The sequence below is a fragment of the Mytilus californianus genome, unplaced genomic scaffold (genome assembly GCF_021869535.1).
Source record: "Mytilus californianus isolate M0D057914Y unplaced genomic scaffold, xbMytCali1.0.p SCAF_10, whole genome shotgun sequence".
Classification (NCBI taxonomy): Eukaryota; Metazoa; Mollusca; class Bivalvia; order Mytilida; family Mytilidae; genus Mytilus; species Mytilus californianus.
The window spans coordinates 3,047,862-3,062,734 of NW_026262582.1; the positions used below are offsets into that span (position 1 = coordinate 3,047,862).

Genomic DNA, 14,873 nt, shown 5'->3' on the forward strand with positions numbered 1-14,873 from the left:
GTTGACATATTATTTGCTTTCGACAAACTATTCGTTCCCGGGATATTTTTGGAATTTTTACGCGACTGTCATACAAGTGAGAGGTTTAACTAGCTATAAAACCAGGTTTAATCCACCATTTTCTACAGAAGGAAATGCCTGTAAAATATGACAGTTGTTTTCCATTCGTTTGATGTGTTTGAGCTTTGCCATTTGTTAAAGGACTTTCCGTTTTGAATTTTCCTCGGAATTCGGTGATTTTTTGTTATTTTACTTTTGAACATTTCACTTGATCTCGAATAATCGAAAAAAAAACCACGTGCAAATTTCTACGTTGACCGTATTTAGTACAAACTAAACAAGCAAATGATTTAGGAGCAGAAACACCCAGTCATTTTCTCAAAGGGGTCTCTTTCTGTGTCCCATCTATATCTAATTTCCTCTTCCTAGTTTGTGGCTTTTATTATGGAACATGGTTCCTCAAAATTATCGACCTGTCTTTAATATTGTCTCTGGCTTTGATAAAGACAGTAAATTATATTTATATAACCATCAGACAAATATGGAATGTAATTTACATTTTGTTGACCATCGGACAATGATATGGACAGTGTTTATATCTAACATACCTGTTTTGCCTCCTTGCTTTTTTCTTTTTAGCCATACTAACTTCCCAGAATGCACTCCTGATCGTTTTTGACAGCAACAACAATAGAGCAGTAAACAACAAGATATAGAGACTATAAATCCTATCACTATACTTAAGGCAGTTCTAAAATTAGAAATATAAAAACGATTATATGAGGGTCTAGATGGGGTCTACAGAATAGAGAATAATGAGCCAATACAGCAGAAACATTGGCCTAAAAATAAAGAATAGAGAAAAATACGCCCAAAAACATAAAGAATAGAAAATAATTGGGTTCTAAAATATAAAAAAAAAAAAAACAGAAAATAACGGCCAAAAAATTAAAGATTAAGGAAAATTGACCTAAAAAAAACTTTAAGAATACAGACATGAAGGACCCCATCCAGACACTATAATGATACATTGGAAATGCCTGTATCAAGTCAGGAATATGACAGTTGTTTCCCATTTGTTTGATGTGTTTGAGCTTTTTATTTTGATATTTCATAAGGGACTTTCTGTTTTGAATTTTCCTTAGAGTTCGGTATTTTTGTTATTGTACTTTTTGTCACCTTTTTTCTATGTCATTTTTTAATTTCGCCGACTATTTTTTATTCTGTGAACCCCATCCATACCCTCATGCCGGACATGTTTCTGGTTCTACAAACACTCTATGATGTTGCAAAGACATAACCACAGATTAGAATTGCAATAATTTACGCATACAGAAGTGACTTGTATTACTGAAAAATTATTACACCAGGGTTTTCGATATCACAAACTAGTCAAAACATTTACTAAATTTTATCATCGGTACAAGGACATCATTCGTAAATATAAATCAACATACAGACATCTTATACGTTCAGGTATTTCACATCCAATCTTTTATGGTAATATTTTTTACAAAGCACAAAAATGTCGGCATTCACCTCTAAAGCCAACAAAACCTATAAACAGACTTATTAAGAAGGGATATAGTTACGATACTGTTGTCAGGTCATTAAAGATGGCATATTTTGGCTTTAATATTGATTCACTTATAGGGTCTTTGCATCGGAAATAAACACATTTATTTTAAAACCAGTTGTTGGCATGATATGGAGCTGGCATGTCAGTAACTGCTAGTAGTCCTTTGTTAATTTATGTATCATTGTCATTTTGTTTAGTTTCTTTTGTTACCTATTCTGACATCGGACTCGGGCTTTTTTAAAACTGAGTTTTACTGTGCGTATTGCTGTGTGTTTGTTTTTTCTACATTGGCTAGAGGTATAGGGGAGGGTTGAGATAAAAAAAAAAAAACATGTTTAACCCCGCTGCATTTTTGCGCCTGTCCCAAGTCAGGAGCCTCTGGCCTTTGTTAGTCTTTTATGATTTTTAATTTTAGTTTCTTTTATATATATTTCGGAGTTTAGTATGACATCCATTATTACTGAACTAGTAAACATTATTGCTTAGAGGCCAGTTGAAGCCCGCCTCTGGGTGCGGGATTTTCTCGCTGTATTGAAGACCCATTGGTGGCCTTCGGCTGTTTTCTGCTCGTTGGTCGGGTTGTTGTCTTTTTGACACATTTCCCATTTCCATTCTCAATTTTAATTTTACTTGAATACATGATTTTCCCATACACTTAATATGAAATTCATGATAATAACAAGAGAAGAGCAAATAGTTCAGTTCGTACATTTTTGAAAACATAGTCCATTCAAACTTTAAAACAATACATATATTCTAAAAAAAACAAACGGTGAAGGATTATGCTGTTTCTGGTTTAGTACAAACAATTTCCACAGAAAAGTTGAGCATCAATAGAATTTTTTTTTTCAAAGTTTAAATGGCAAAACCTAGTGAAAATGTTTATTTCAATTTGAATGTATGCAAAAATCATAATAAGCCATGAACTAGGACATTAAAATTCCGACTGCGTGTGCTGGTCTAGTACCAAGTCAGGGTAAATGTTCATATCACATTAATATGTTCTCGTTCTGATATGAAGAAATGAATGTAATATTTGCCACTGACGGTAAACACCAATTCATCAACATCAGCAATATCGTCATCGTCATCAACAATCGGGACTAGAAATCACCATGTATCTATAAATTCAATTGTAGGCAACCGAACGGCCTTCAACAATGAGAAAAATCAATACCGTATAGTCGGCTATAAAAGACACCGATATGAAAAATGTGAAACAATTCAAAAGAGAAAACCAACGGCCTATTAATAAAAAACAAAACAATTTACGAACAACAAAAATGACAAAGATGAACCAACGACAACCACTGAACTACAGGCTCCTGGCTTGGGACAGGCACATAAAAAATGTGGCGGGGATAACACGTTTGTGATCGCTCAACCGCCACCTAACCTGGGAAAGTGGTGTAGTAGAACAACACAAGAACAAACTGTAAAAATCAGTAGCAATTGGCTTAACTCTGAAAGATCGGCACGAGGCACAAAAACAGCTAACATAAAAATTAAAGAAACAAAGCAGAGAAACAAGAGTACTCGCAGTTACTGAAAGCTAGTTTAACTCTAATAACAACTAATAAATAAATCATGTTCTCCCAGACTAAAGTATAAATAAGTACACATCCAACGGACTTAGTGTAAATATGTCATTAAAAGTCTCAGAAACGCATGACCTTGTGCTATGCCGAAATATAAATAAACAGTACAGGATGTAGGATAATGAGTTCTTATAACTGTACATATATCGCAATATATATTTAGTTATGTTTAATGTTTCAAAAACAAAATCAATGTTAGTACCAATAAAACTCTTTTGTCGTAATTTTTTGTATAGTTTCCCGTGTGTAATTGAAATATACAAATTAAGAAATAGACAGTTATTGCTGTCTGTATTAGATTTATTTATTTCAAATGAGTTCCTTTGGGTACCTTATTTCCTTATGATTACTTAAGAAACTATTTCATTGTTCATTATTAAATTTTGAATTTTGAAAAATGAATAATGGACGTACTTCAGCCGTTGCTTTAGTGTTAGTTCTTGTAGCAACAAAATTACCCATTAACATACGTTATATCATATAACTTAATTTGCTATAAAATGTCGATAATGAACATTATCAATTATTACTCAAACGTAATTGAAACCGGGATTTAATAATGTCAATGATTTCATAACAGATACACTGAACACCTAGAGAAATAAGAAACTACAGGTTTTTGATGTGGTTCGGGTTGGTTAGTGTTTAGTTTTCGATGCAGTGTTTTGTAGACTTTTGTTTGTCTTTTCGTCGTTTACCATGATAGTATTGTCAGTTTTTCTTAGACTCATATTTTTTTTATTTCCCTTTGGTATCTTCAACCTCTCTTTTTGTAGGAAATATCAACTGTTTATCGCCGTTCCGTGACCTTTAGTTGTTTTGACATCATCGTCCTTCGGTCTCTGGTGTATGAATAGTTGTCCCATTTGCAATCACAGTTTTTGTTTACCACATCTCATTATTTATATATTCTCTGGCTTGGCTTAATCTCTGATGGCATAACTGTTACTAAACCACTTGCCATGATTTTAACTAATAATTATTTGAAACTCAATGGACACTTATGAAATCTTCTAGAATTGAGATAACACTTCAATTGTACTTCATAAGTTTTGCGAGCATCAGTTTGGGATTTGATGGTCGCATATATCGTTTTGTTAACTTCTCTGATGAGTTGCCTGTAGACCCAATTTAAAACCATCAAATCGCCAATTTATGTCCACAAATCTTCATATACAATATTGTCTTTTCCAAATTCAGAAAACGACCCACTAATTTGATGATTTTTTTTCATTTTTGAAAGAATACATTATTTATAATGTCATTATTGAAGATCAATCAAGTAAAGGTCTCAAATATTCAAGATTCAGAAAAACGAGAAACTGTGAGAACACCTTTATCATCAGGCAAAGTCATCAGGCAAAGTTGACCTTAGATGGATTTGGCTATTCTATTTAGATCCCTTTAGGTCATATAGCTCCTACAGTTATTTTGTTTTCAACCAAAGCTTTCATAGTTTTTGTTTGAGCGTTCCTGATGAAGGTATGGCCAGAAAAGTGTTTTAAACGCACAAACTTTACTACTGTTATTTTCATTATTGTAAAGAGGCGGTGCTTTATTTGTTCATTCAGTATATTTTAGCTTCTATAGATAGTGATGTTTTAACCTTGTAACAGAGACGCCATGGTGCTTTACTTTTTTTATTCAGTATCTTCAAATTACTGGATATTGTAAAAGGGCAGTGCTTTAGTTTTTCATTCAGTATATTTTATCTAGACTTGATAGTGGTGTTTTAACATTGTAACAGAGGTAGTGCTTTACTATTTCATTCAGTATATTTCAGCTACTGGATAGTGATGTTTTAATATTGTAACAGAGGTAGTGCTTTATTCTCTCATTTAGTATATTTCAGCTACCGGATAATGATGTTTTGATATTGTAACAGAGGCGGTGCTTTCTTTTTACATTCAATATATTTTAGCTATTGAATAGTGGTGTTTTAACATTGCTGCACAGTCGGTGCTTTACTTTTACATTCAGTTTATTTTAGCTTCTATAAATAGTGATGTTTTAACCTTTTAACAGAAGTGCCACGGTGCTTTTAGTATATGTTAGCTACCGGAGCTGTTATAACATTGTAACAGACTCTGAGGCAGTTTTTTACTTTTTCGTTCAGTATATTTAAGCTACTGGATAGTGGTCTTTTAACCTTGTTACAGAGGCGGTGCTTTACTTTTTCTTTCAATATATGATAGCAAGACTGGATAGAACTGTTATAACAGTGTGACTGAGGCGCTGCTGTACATTTTTCCTCCAGTATATTTTAGCTACTGCATAGTGTATTTTTAACATTGTTATAGTGGTGGTGCTGTTATTTTTCATTCAGTTTATTTTAGCTACTGGATAAAGCTGTTATAACATTGTAACGGAGGCGCTGCTTTACCTTTTCATTCACTATATTTAAGCTACTAGATAATAGTGTTTTTACATTGAAACAGAGGCGGTGCATTTCTTTTTCCTTCAGTATATCTTAGCTTCTGTAGATCTATAGTGATATTTTAACCTTATAACAGAGGCGCCGTGGTGCTTTACATTTTAATTCAGTGTATTTAATAATAATTTAATTTTGGATGTAACACATCTTCTGATTGGCTGAAAGTTTTCTGTCTATCAGCTTAACGACATAATTTTGTGATTTACTCCTTAAAAAAATGGAATTTGGAATTGAATTATAAGGAATGCCTTTAATATTTTTCTGTCTATTCGAAATAACATCAAAAGCACACTTTTAAATAACCTGCTACGTGGGTTATTCAGTGGGCATCACATTTTTTGTTATTTCTTCATAGACAGAAAAAATATTACAGTCATTTCTTAATTGTAACAGAGGCGGTGCTTTACTTTTCCATTCAGTATATTTTAGCTAGACTGCATAGTGATGTGATAACGTTATAACAGCTCTTATACGGAAGTCAAGGATGATCAATAATTCTTTCGATTATTACATTTTCAATGCATTGTTAAAGGATAATTAAAAAGAAAATTGTTTAAATGTCAAAGTTAAAATTGATACTTAATGTCGTGTAGTTAAGATTATTAGAGAGAGCAAGGTAATTACAAATAAGTCATTAAGTTAAAACTGTAATTTACTAAGTAAAATCGTGTAGTAGAAGCTTAAAACGCTTGTTGAAACATGACGTCTGAGGGAAATGACTTAAAAACTTATCTCAATAGAATTTATAGAAAAGAAAATAGAAACTGGGAAAGTGTCAAAGAGACAACAACTTGACCAAAAAACAGAAAACAGCCCAAGGCCACCTATAGGTCTTCAACGCAGCGGGAAAATCCCGCACTCGGAGGCGGGCTTCAGTTGTTCCTAAACAATAACATATACCAGACCAGCGAAATTGACGTCCACTTAACTCCGAAAAACATACATTGGAACAAAATTCAAACAGAACAAACAAGACAAGCAAAGGCTAGAGGTTCCTGACTTAGGACAGGAACAAAAGTGTGGTGGGGTTAAACATGTTTTGTGAGATCTTAACCCTCCTCCTATACCTCTAGCCAATGCGGATATGTTCTCTATACTTCTGTTTCACTCCGTGCATATCGTGCTTAAGGGGAGTTAAACCCATGAAAAGGGATATAACTCTTACAAATGATTATTACGTTTGTGTCAAACATTTTCATAATTGAATTGTAAGCTTCTTAGTAAGACAGATGTTTTTACTTCCGTTGATATGAAGAGGCTTAAAAGGCATTGATGAAACCGGATATTACAAACGCATTACCTATTTCAAGAATTACAAATGTATGTCCCTGAACCAAGGTCTACCCCTTGATGTTTCATTTTTCTCTCTCTCTAAATATAGGATGAATTAAACTACAAGGTTATCTTAAAAATGCATTGTCAATATTCTGTGAATGCTCGGATCAGGAGATACATGCAGAAATTGGTCCAAAAAACTCCTTGTTAGTAGTTACAAATGTACCACTTCGACAGAATGAGTTAATCATACCTGATGAAGTCATTCTTGTTTGTCCAAAATTGACAACAACCCCTAACTTTCGCTTTTTTTCAAATGTTATTTCTAGCATAGTTCACTTGTTTACTTTTGTAACTCAAAATAGTCTATCAATCGATTCGTAAGGTCTTTAATTTACACCATCGCCACAAATCCATGTCAGTCAGTTAATTTACACAATCGCCTTAAATCCATGTCAGTTAGTTCATAAGATGTTGCTGCTTTGCAACTTTGTCAAAGATAGCAGATTTGCTCCTTATATTCGAAACATTAATTACTAAAATATATGCTACATAGTTTAAGATTTACCCTTATGTATAGAAACTTTTTTATTTAAAATATGTACTACTTTCCAGTATGATCTTTTTTGACCGGGCCCGATTAGGTGGTGTTACATCTTACAAAGTCTATCCAAATTATTCTTGCAAAGAATACCGCTCAAAACGGTGCTACGTGCCGTCTTAAACTTGCAGTGAGATGATAATTATTTTGTTCCGTGTTGAAGGACTCACTGTGACTTTGAGATGAAGAGCAGAAATAAAAGCGCTGTTCCTTTGCTTTTTGTGTGTTTTTTCGCTGTGCATGTACTGATTTTGTGTCATGGAGGGATACCCCATATCCTTTGTTTGTTTGTTTGTTTGTTTGTTTTTTATTTTTTCTGTATTTCATTCCATTCGATCATCCTGAATACGCATGTAAAAGAAGTGTGTATTTTTTAAATTATAATTGTTTGAGTAAATCTACTGTGAAGGTATTTTAGGCTGAGGTTTTACACTCATTTACACAACTATAACAAGTTCACTACCGGTAAATGTATAATAACTTTATAACTTACATTAAATCAAGAGTTACATCTTGCTTCTTCGGATTTTTACGTATACCTGGCAGACAACAAAACTGTTGAGGTTTGTCTCCGCAACATGCTGTCCATTCGGAAGGATGTCCGGAGTCTGGACAGTAGAATGTACCGTTCGTTGCTGTAATTGATTCATTGAAGCACTTGGTACCTGCTGCAATGAATTTTCAAGAAGGTCCAATATTAAAATTTACCCTATATTTTTGTCTTCAAATACAAACAATTGTAAATAATTAAGTCATGTTGGAAAATACTATTGCCAATTCATTATCTTATAATTATCATGATCAACCTATTTATATTGTGCGCCACTGCGACACAGTCTTAAACTAAGACTTAAGGTAGTATGGGTGTATTTCGCCATCTTGGATTGTAGGATAGCAGAACACTATAGGTCCATATTTTCAATCAAGTCAGCAAAATTTGATGCAGGAATGCAATTAACTAATTATATGTGAATTTTCATTCAAAGGAACAAATTTATAAGATTTTAACTTATAATTACTAATATTTTTACAACCGTTTTGATTTAGATTTTATTTTTTTTTTCAAATTTAGCGTATTAAGTGGAAGTTACTCTGAAATAGTATAATTTCTAAAGGAATCTACATGATTTTTTTCTATTTTATGATATAGCAGAAAAAAACGTGCGGTGACCCTATCTTTTCTTTTAATTGATATTCCGAAAGCATTTTCTAAGAGCTATCTTCTCGTATTTTATTTCAAAATTCTACCATTTAGATTACTTTCTATTCAGATAATGATGTTTTTTTCCTGTATAATCCATACAAAATGTGTCATTTTGTCACAACCTGTAGCTTGAAAAAATAATCGGTGACCTATCATTTTAAGTATGTTTTTGAACATACCAACATATATACTTTATACAACAAAGTATGAAAAAATTCTATCATTTTTCGTTTATACTCCCATACCACCTTAAAGACCTGAGCAACTGTATGTCAATTTAAATTACAAATACAAAATCTGCCTTCTCTATGAATCCTTAATATGTTCTCGAATGTAGCAATAGCAATAATGTGTGTAAACGTATGTATGAATTTCAAGTACTAAATAAATTCCAAAAGCTTTCGTACTCAAAATTTGAAAATGGTAAAATCCAAGGTAATGATAGATACAACTTTAAGATTCTGCGTCTGTAGCTATCAATAAAAAAGTTTATTTTGAAATAAATAACATGATACTGTGTCTTTAATATGAGAATCGTGACGTCCCCTCCATCCCCCCCCCCTCCCCCCCCCCCCCCCCGATAAAAAATGTTTATCTAAGCCTTCTCAAACATTTACGTGTATTATATGCAATTGCACTTCGATTTTTTAATTTGCTTAATCGGGCAGGGTAAACTAGTTTACACATCACACTAGGTATCCAGATCCGGAATCTGCAGAGGAATCCGAATCACGAGAAGTAAATAATGAAAATTGTGTGACGGTGGATGGGTAAAATCTGGATTCGATTCCTGATGAGCGAAATTCCTCCGTGGAAATCGGATCCAGGAATTACCTAACCAACGTTACAAACTTTTCATTCATTGCTCCCCGGGCTTGAGATCCCTCCGCGGTTTCGGATCGGGATATCCATTGAAGAAGGAAGTGTAAAAAAAAATCGTGACATTACCAGTTCACGTACCAGATCTCCATTTTTTTCCAAATTGTTACCATATGCATCTGTATTTTAATGAATCGCCAGAGGGAATCGAGATGTAAATCGATCGAATAAAATTATCCTCCCTTGACATATAAAAAACGTGATAGCCTTATAATGCAGACACGACAACCCGATCTTAATATGTAAGCTTTTAAGCGACAGAATGACATTTTTCTCTAATTATATACAGGAAAAGTAATTTGTCTTTCTTCTTTGTAGCTTAAATGTTAACTGAAAGAAGAATAGATTCTTAATGGAGGATAAAACAAAATGATTGAAGCGATTATGATCCGCGTGGTGAGTTTGTTGAAATGGTGACCAGTCGCGTTATTGTTATGTGTGTGTCACTGATGATCTGTCGAAGGGATCAACAGAAACACATAACAAATATAAAACTATCATTTCCTTTCATCTTCTAGGACAAAAAAAAATCATTACAGGGAAATGAATACTTAGTCTAGTAGTTAAGGATTATTATAACTATGTTATGGATAAGTTTTGAATAAAGTATTGAACTGTACAGACGTATTTTCTTTAGATTCAGCCTGATCCTATAATGTTAGTTTTTCTCGTTTGAATATTTTACATTTGTCATTGCGGGGCCTTTTATTGATTGTTATGCGGTATGATTTTTGCTCATTGTTGAAGGCCGTACGGTGACCTATAGTTGCTTACTTCTACATTTGGTCTCTGGTAGAGAGTTTTCATACCACATCTTGGTTCCGTAACACGGAGATAATGAACATCAGCCGAATGAAATCTTTCACAGCGTGGTATACAGCAGCGGTGACAAAAGTTTTCAACAAACATCACAAGTGACCTTTCTGCACTAATAATAAGGCAACTGGTTCATTTAACAATAATACTGTTTTGGCAACGACAACCACAGAATTACAGGCTCGTTACTTGGGACAAGCACATACAGAATGTGGCAGGGTTAAAGATGATAAATCTGTTTACCTGGTATTTTAACTTTTGACGAACTAACATTATAATCCGTCTGTTTTTCTGATGAGGTAACATTGACGTCAGTTTTGATTTTCTCCGCCCTTTTATAACGACTGTTAATGATTTTCCATACTGAGTAATCGTTGTTTGTAAGAGGCTCGTAAAATGAAGCTTTGATCACATCTATAAAAGAAATAAAGTATGCATTAACATTAACAGAATGTACTATAAACTGATGCTAATGAAATAAAAGAGAGGCGAAAGATACCAAAGTGATATTCAAACTCATATGTCAAAAATAACTGTCAACGCCATGGCAAAAATTAACAAGAAAAAAGACCAAAAGACAATCAACAGTATACAAAACATAATATAAAATAAGCATTATTGTTGAATAACTATTTTACATATTTTGTATGTTGAATGTTATGGCAAAATAGTCAATTATAGCTGACTGTGCGGTATGGGCTTTGCTCATTGTTGAAGGCCGTACGTTGACCTATAGTTGTTAATTTCTGTGTCATTTGGTCTCTTGTGGAGAGTTGTCTCATTGGCAATCATACAACATCTTCTTTTTTATATATACACTGTGGTCTGAAAGTTCTTTGGTCGACACTGAATATCAACGCAATTGATATGCAAAACACATTGTATGTGTACACCCAATTATCAACAATTGTGTATCTCATATGAGTAAAACAGGATGTGGTGTATATAATTTAAACGTCAATTAGCTTAAGTCAACAGTTCACATCATAAGCGGATCTCGAACAAAACCGCCAGGTCATTACGAAAAGAGGAACATACTTGGAAAAACGTCGTGTCGAACACAATTTTTGCGGCTAACCCAGTTTGACTATATATTTAAAACAAGAGTGCACACGCTGAAATGTCTCGCCTTCTTTACTGACCATTGATTTTATGTTGATAGTCCTAGGTATAAAGCTTTACTAAAAGTATCACATAAACTTAACACTATCCAAGAAAATGAGGTCAAGGTCAGATAAACCAAACCGTAAATACATGTACACCTAAAAATCATTCTATACACCAAATATAGTTGACCTATTGTTTATAGTTTCTAAGAAACAGACTTAAACAGGAAAACTAAAAAGAACCATGAAAGTAAGGTCAAGGTCAGATGAACCATGCCAGACAGACATGTATACCTTACAATCAATCTATGCATTAAATATAGTTGACCTATTGCTTATAGTATCTAAGAAACAAAAGAAACAAACTTAACCACGAAAAGTTAACATTGACCAATGAACCATGAAAATGAGGTCAAGGTCAGATAATACCTACCAGACAGACATATACACCTTACAGTCATTCCATACAACAAATATAGTTGACCTATTGCTTATAATTTAAGAAAAACAGACCAAAACACAAAAACTAAACATTGAAAATGAGGTCAAGGTTAAATAAATCCTACCAGACTGACATGTACATAATAAAATATTTCCATACACCAAATATATTTGACCTTTCGCATATAGTATTAGACAAAAAAAACAAAGCACAAAAACTTAACTTTAACCACTGAACCATGAAAATGAGGTCAAGGTCAGATGACACCTGCCAGTTGGACATGTACACCTTACAATCATTCCATACACCAAATATAAAAGACCTTTTGCTTATAGTATCTGATATATGGACTTGACCACGAAAACTTAACCGTGTTCACTGATCCATGATATAAGGTCGAGGTCAAGTGAAAACTGTCTGACGGGCATGACGACCTAGCAAGGTACGCACATATTAAATATAGGTATCATATTACTCATAATAAGAGAGAAATTAACATTACAAAAAATCTTAACTTTTTTTTCAAGTAGTTACTGAACCATGAAAATGGGGTTAAGGACAATGGACATATGACAGACGGAAATTTTATAACATAAGGTATCTATATACAAAGTATGAAGCATCTTCCACCTTGGAAAATATATAGCTTTAAAGAAGTAAGCTAACGCCGCAGCCGCAGCCGCAGCCGCCGCAGACGCAGCCGCCGCAGCCGCAGGATCACTATCCCTATGTCGAGCTTTCTGCGACAAAAGTCGCAGGCTCGACAAAAATCATATTTAATTATTTCATATGGTGTTGTAACCTGTCCTCCGTGTTTTTATGAAAATTAAACTGTTTTAAATGTCACACTTTATCTCACATTCAACGAACTGTGCTTTTATTTTTATATTTGATATTTTGTATATCAACCCCTTTGTAAATTGTTATTTCATTCGTATTTCACAATATTTACTCTTTGTTAGATTCGTTCAGAGATTCAAATATCATCTGATAGTTTGTTTCTGCTTGGGACAAATTGACAATTATAACAACTGGATGCTGCCAGCAAAATCACCTCGTTGCTATGATAATTTTAGAGTTACCCCCTAACTCTATCTATTATAGTTTTCAAAAAATAGGCAAAAATGGAAAAAAAAAGTGGTAAAATTCGTCATTTTAAGGAAATAACTCCTATAAAAAGTCGTATGACAGTTTGACGTAAATAGACAATAGGTAGAGCTCAACTTTCTGAACATTTCTGCCCTTGTCAGATTTTCTCTATTTATAGCGGTTTTCAAAATAATAGACAAAACTTACATTTGACCCCTATGTTCTACTTTTAGCCGTTTCGGCCATCTTGGTAGGCAGCCGGGGTCAGCGGACACATATTCAAAACTAGATACCCCAGTGATGATTGTGGCCTAGTTTTGTTAAATTTGGCTCATTAGTTTCAGAGGAGATGATCTTTGTAAAAGTTAACGGACGACGGACGAAGACGACAGACGACTAACGGTTAGTGATAGGAAAAACTCACTTGTCCCTCGGGCTAGGTTAGCTAAAATGATAGAATAAAAAAAAAGAAATAAAGGTCAAACAAAAAATTATAAAGAATAGACTGAGAAAATGGCCTAAAAATCAAAGAATACAGAAATGAAGGACCACCAACAAGACCTTCATAAAAGAGCTGTGACTTTTCTAGTTCACCTCGGGAATGTTGTTCCCTATATATCCACATCACGTTCTATTCCCTAATAAAAATTAAGTTTTATTGACTACACAAATCCCAATAGTACATTTTCCGTCGATATATACTAACAATATGAGCATGATATATCCTCTGGCAGGCATATATAATATTCTATAGTAATTCAATGAATGAACAATTTATTTCGTCAATATGGAAATGCAATTAATAAGGACATCTGCCGAACCATACTATTGATAAATTCATTCACCAACTGCATTGAAACATGTGAATTTCCCATCAAATGCTACAACTGATATGTTTTGTATAGAGACATAACAGCTTTATACACAATGATATGCTGTAATAGTTAATACTTGGATAAGAAAATGATTCCTCCAAATTTTTTTTTTTATCGGAACGCAGGTATTGATTGATCAGTGTAATATGAAAGCAGAAATTCTAAACACATTACTTTAAAAGGAAAAAGTCTTTTTTTCAGACCATAGACAAGAATCCATTAAAGAACATTGCAAACCTTGTCAATTACATTTATTTGTATGTACTATTGAATTCATGTCACAATTACATTGTATAAATGTTATTATGAAAGAAGGTTTTTATCATGTTTAATATGCTAAAGGTTTAGAAAGAAAATGGAATATGTAATAGCATACAAAGCCGTAAATTTCGACATTTCATAATCTTAAATATTATGCCATACAACGCAAATGTTGCGATTTTTGATTCACTATCAATGGCTAGATTTATATACATATATATAGTATATCGATTTTTTTATTGAATTTCTTACATGTAATGTTATATAGGAATTCGTCTCCATATAAATCTCACATCCATAATTTGGTTAAATTCATAGACGGGTCTCATGGAATGTAGCTAGGTAAATTTTCCCTCCATATGCTTTCCCTACAAAAGCTCATAGACGGGTCTCATGGAATGTAGCAAGATGAATTTCCCCTCCATATGCTTTCCCTAGGTTAAGCTCATAGGCGTGTCTCATGGAATGTAGCTAGGTGAAACTCCCCTCCATATTTCTTCCGAGGGTTAAGCTCATAGACGGGTCTCAGGAATGTAGCTAGGTGAATTTCCCCTCCATATTCCTTTCCTATGTTAATCTCATAGACAGGTTTAATGGAATGTAGCTAGGTGAATTTCCCCTCCATAGTTCTTCCGGATCCCTAGGTTAAGCTCATAGACGGGTTTCAGGAATGTAGCTAGGTGAATTTCCCCTCCATATGCCTTCCCTAGGTTA

At 33.6% G+C, this 14,873-nt stretch overlaps 1 protein-coding gene across 1 annotated transcript in view; it reads right to left on the reverse strand.

The window, feature by feature from the left end:
- The window catches only part of LOC127717463 (uncharacterized), a 30,140-nt gene that overhangs the window by 5,622 nt on the left and 9,645 nt on the right, over window positions 1-14,873 (reverse strand). The window contains exons 2-4 of the mRNA XM_052223098.1: window positions 10,630-10,800; window positions 7,981-8,155; window positions 609-751 (exon numbers count right to left, since the gene is read on the reverse strand). Coding sequence (XP_052079058.1) covers window positions 609-751; window positions 7,981-8,155; window positions 10,630-10,800 — 489 coding nt within the window. The remainder of the gene's footprint in view (window positions 1-608; window positions 752-7,980; window positions 8,156-10,629; window positions 10,801-14,873) is intronic.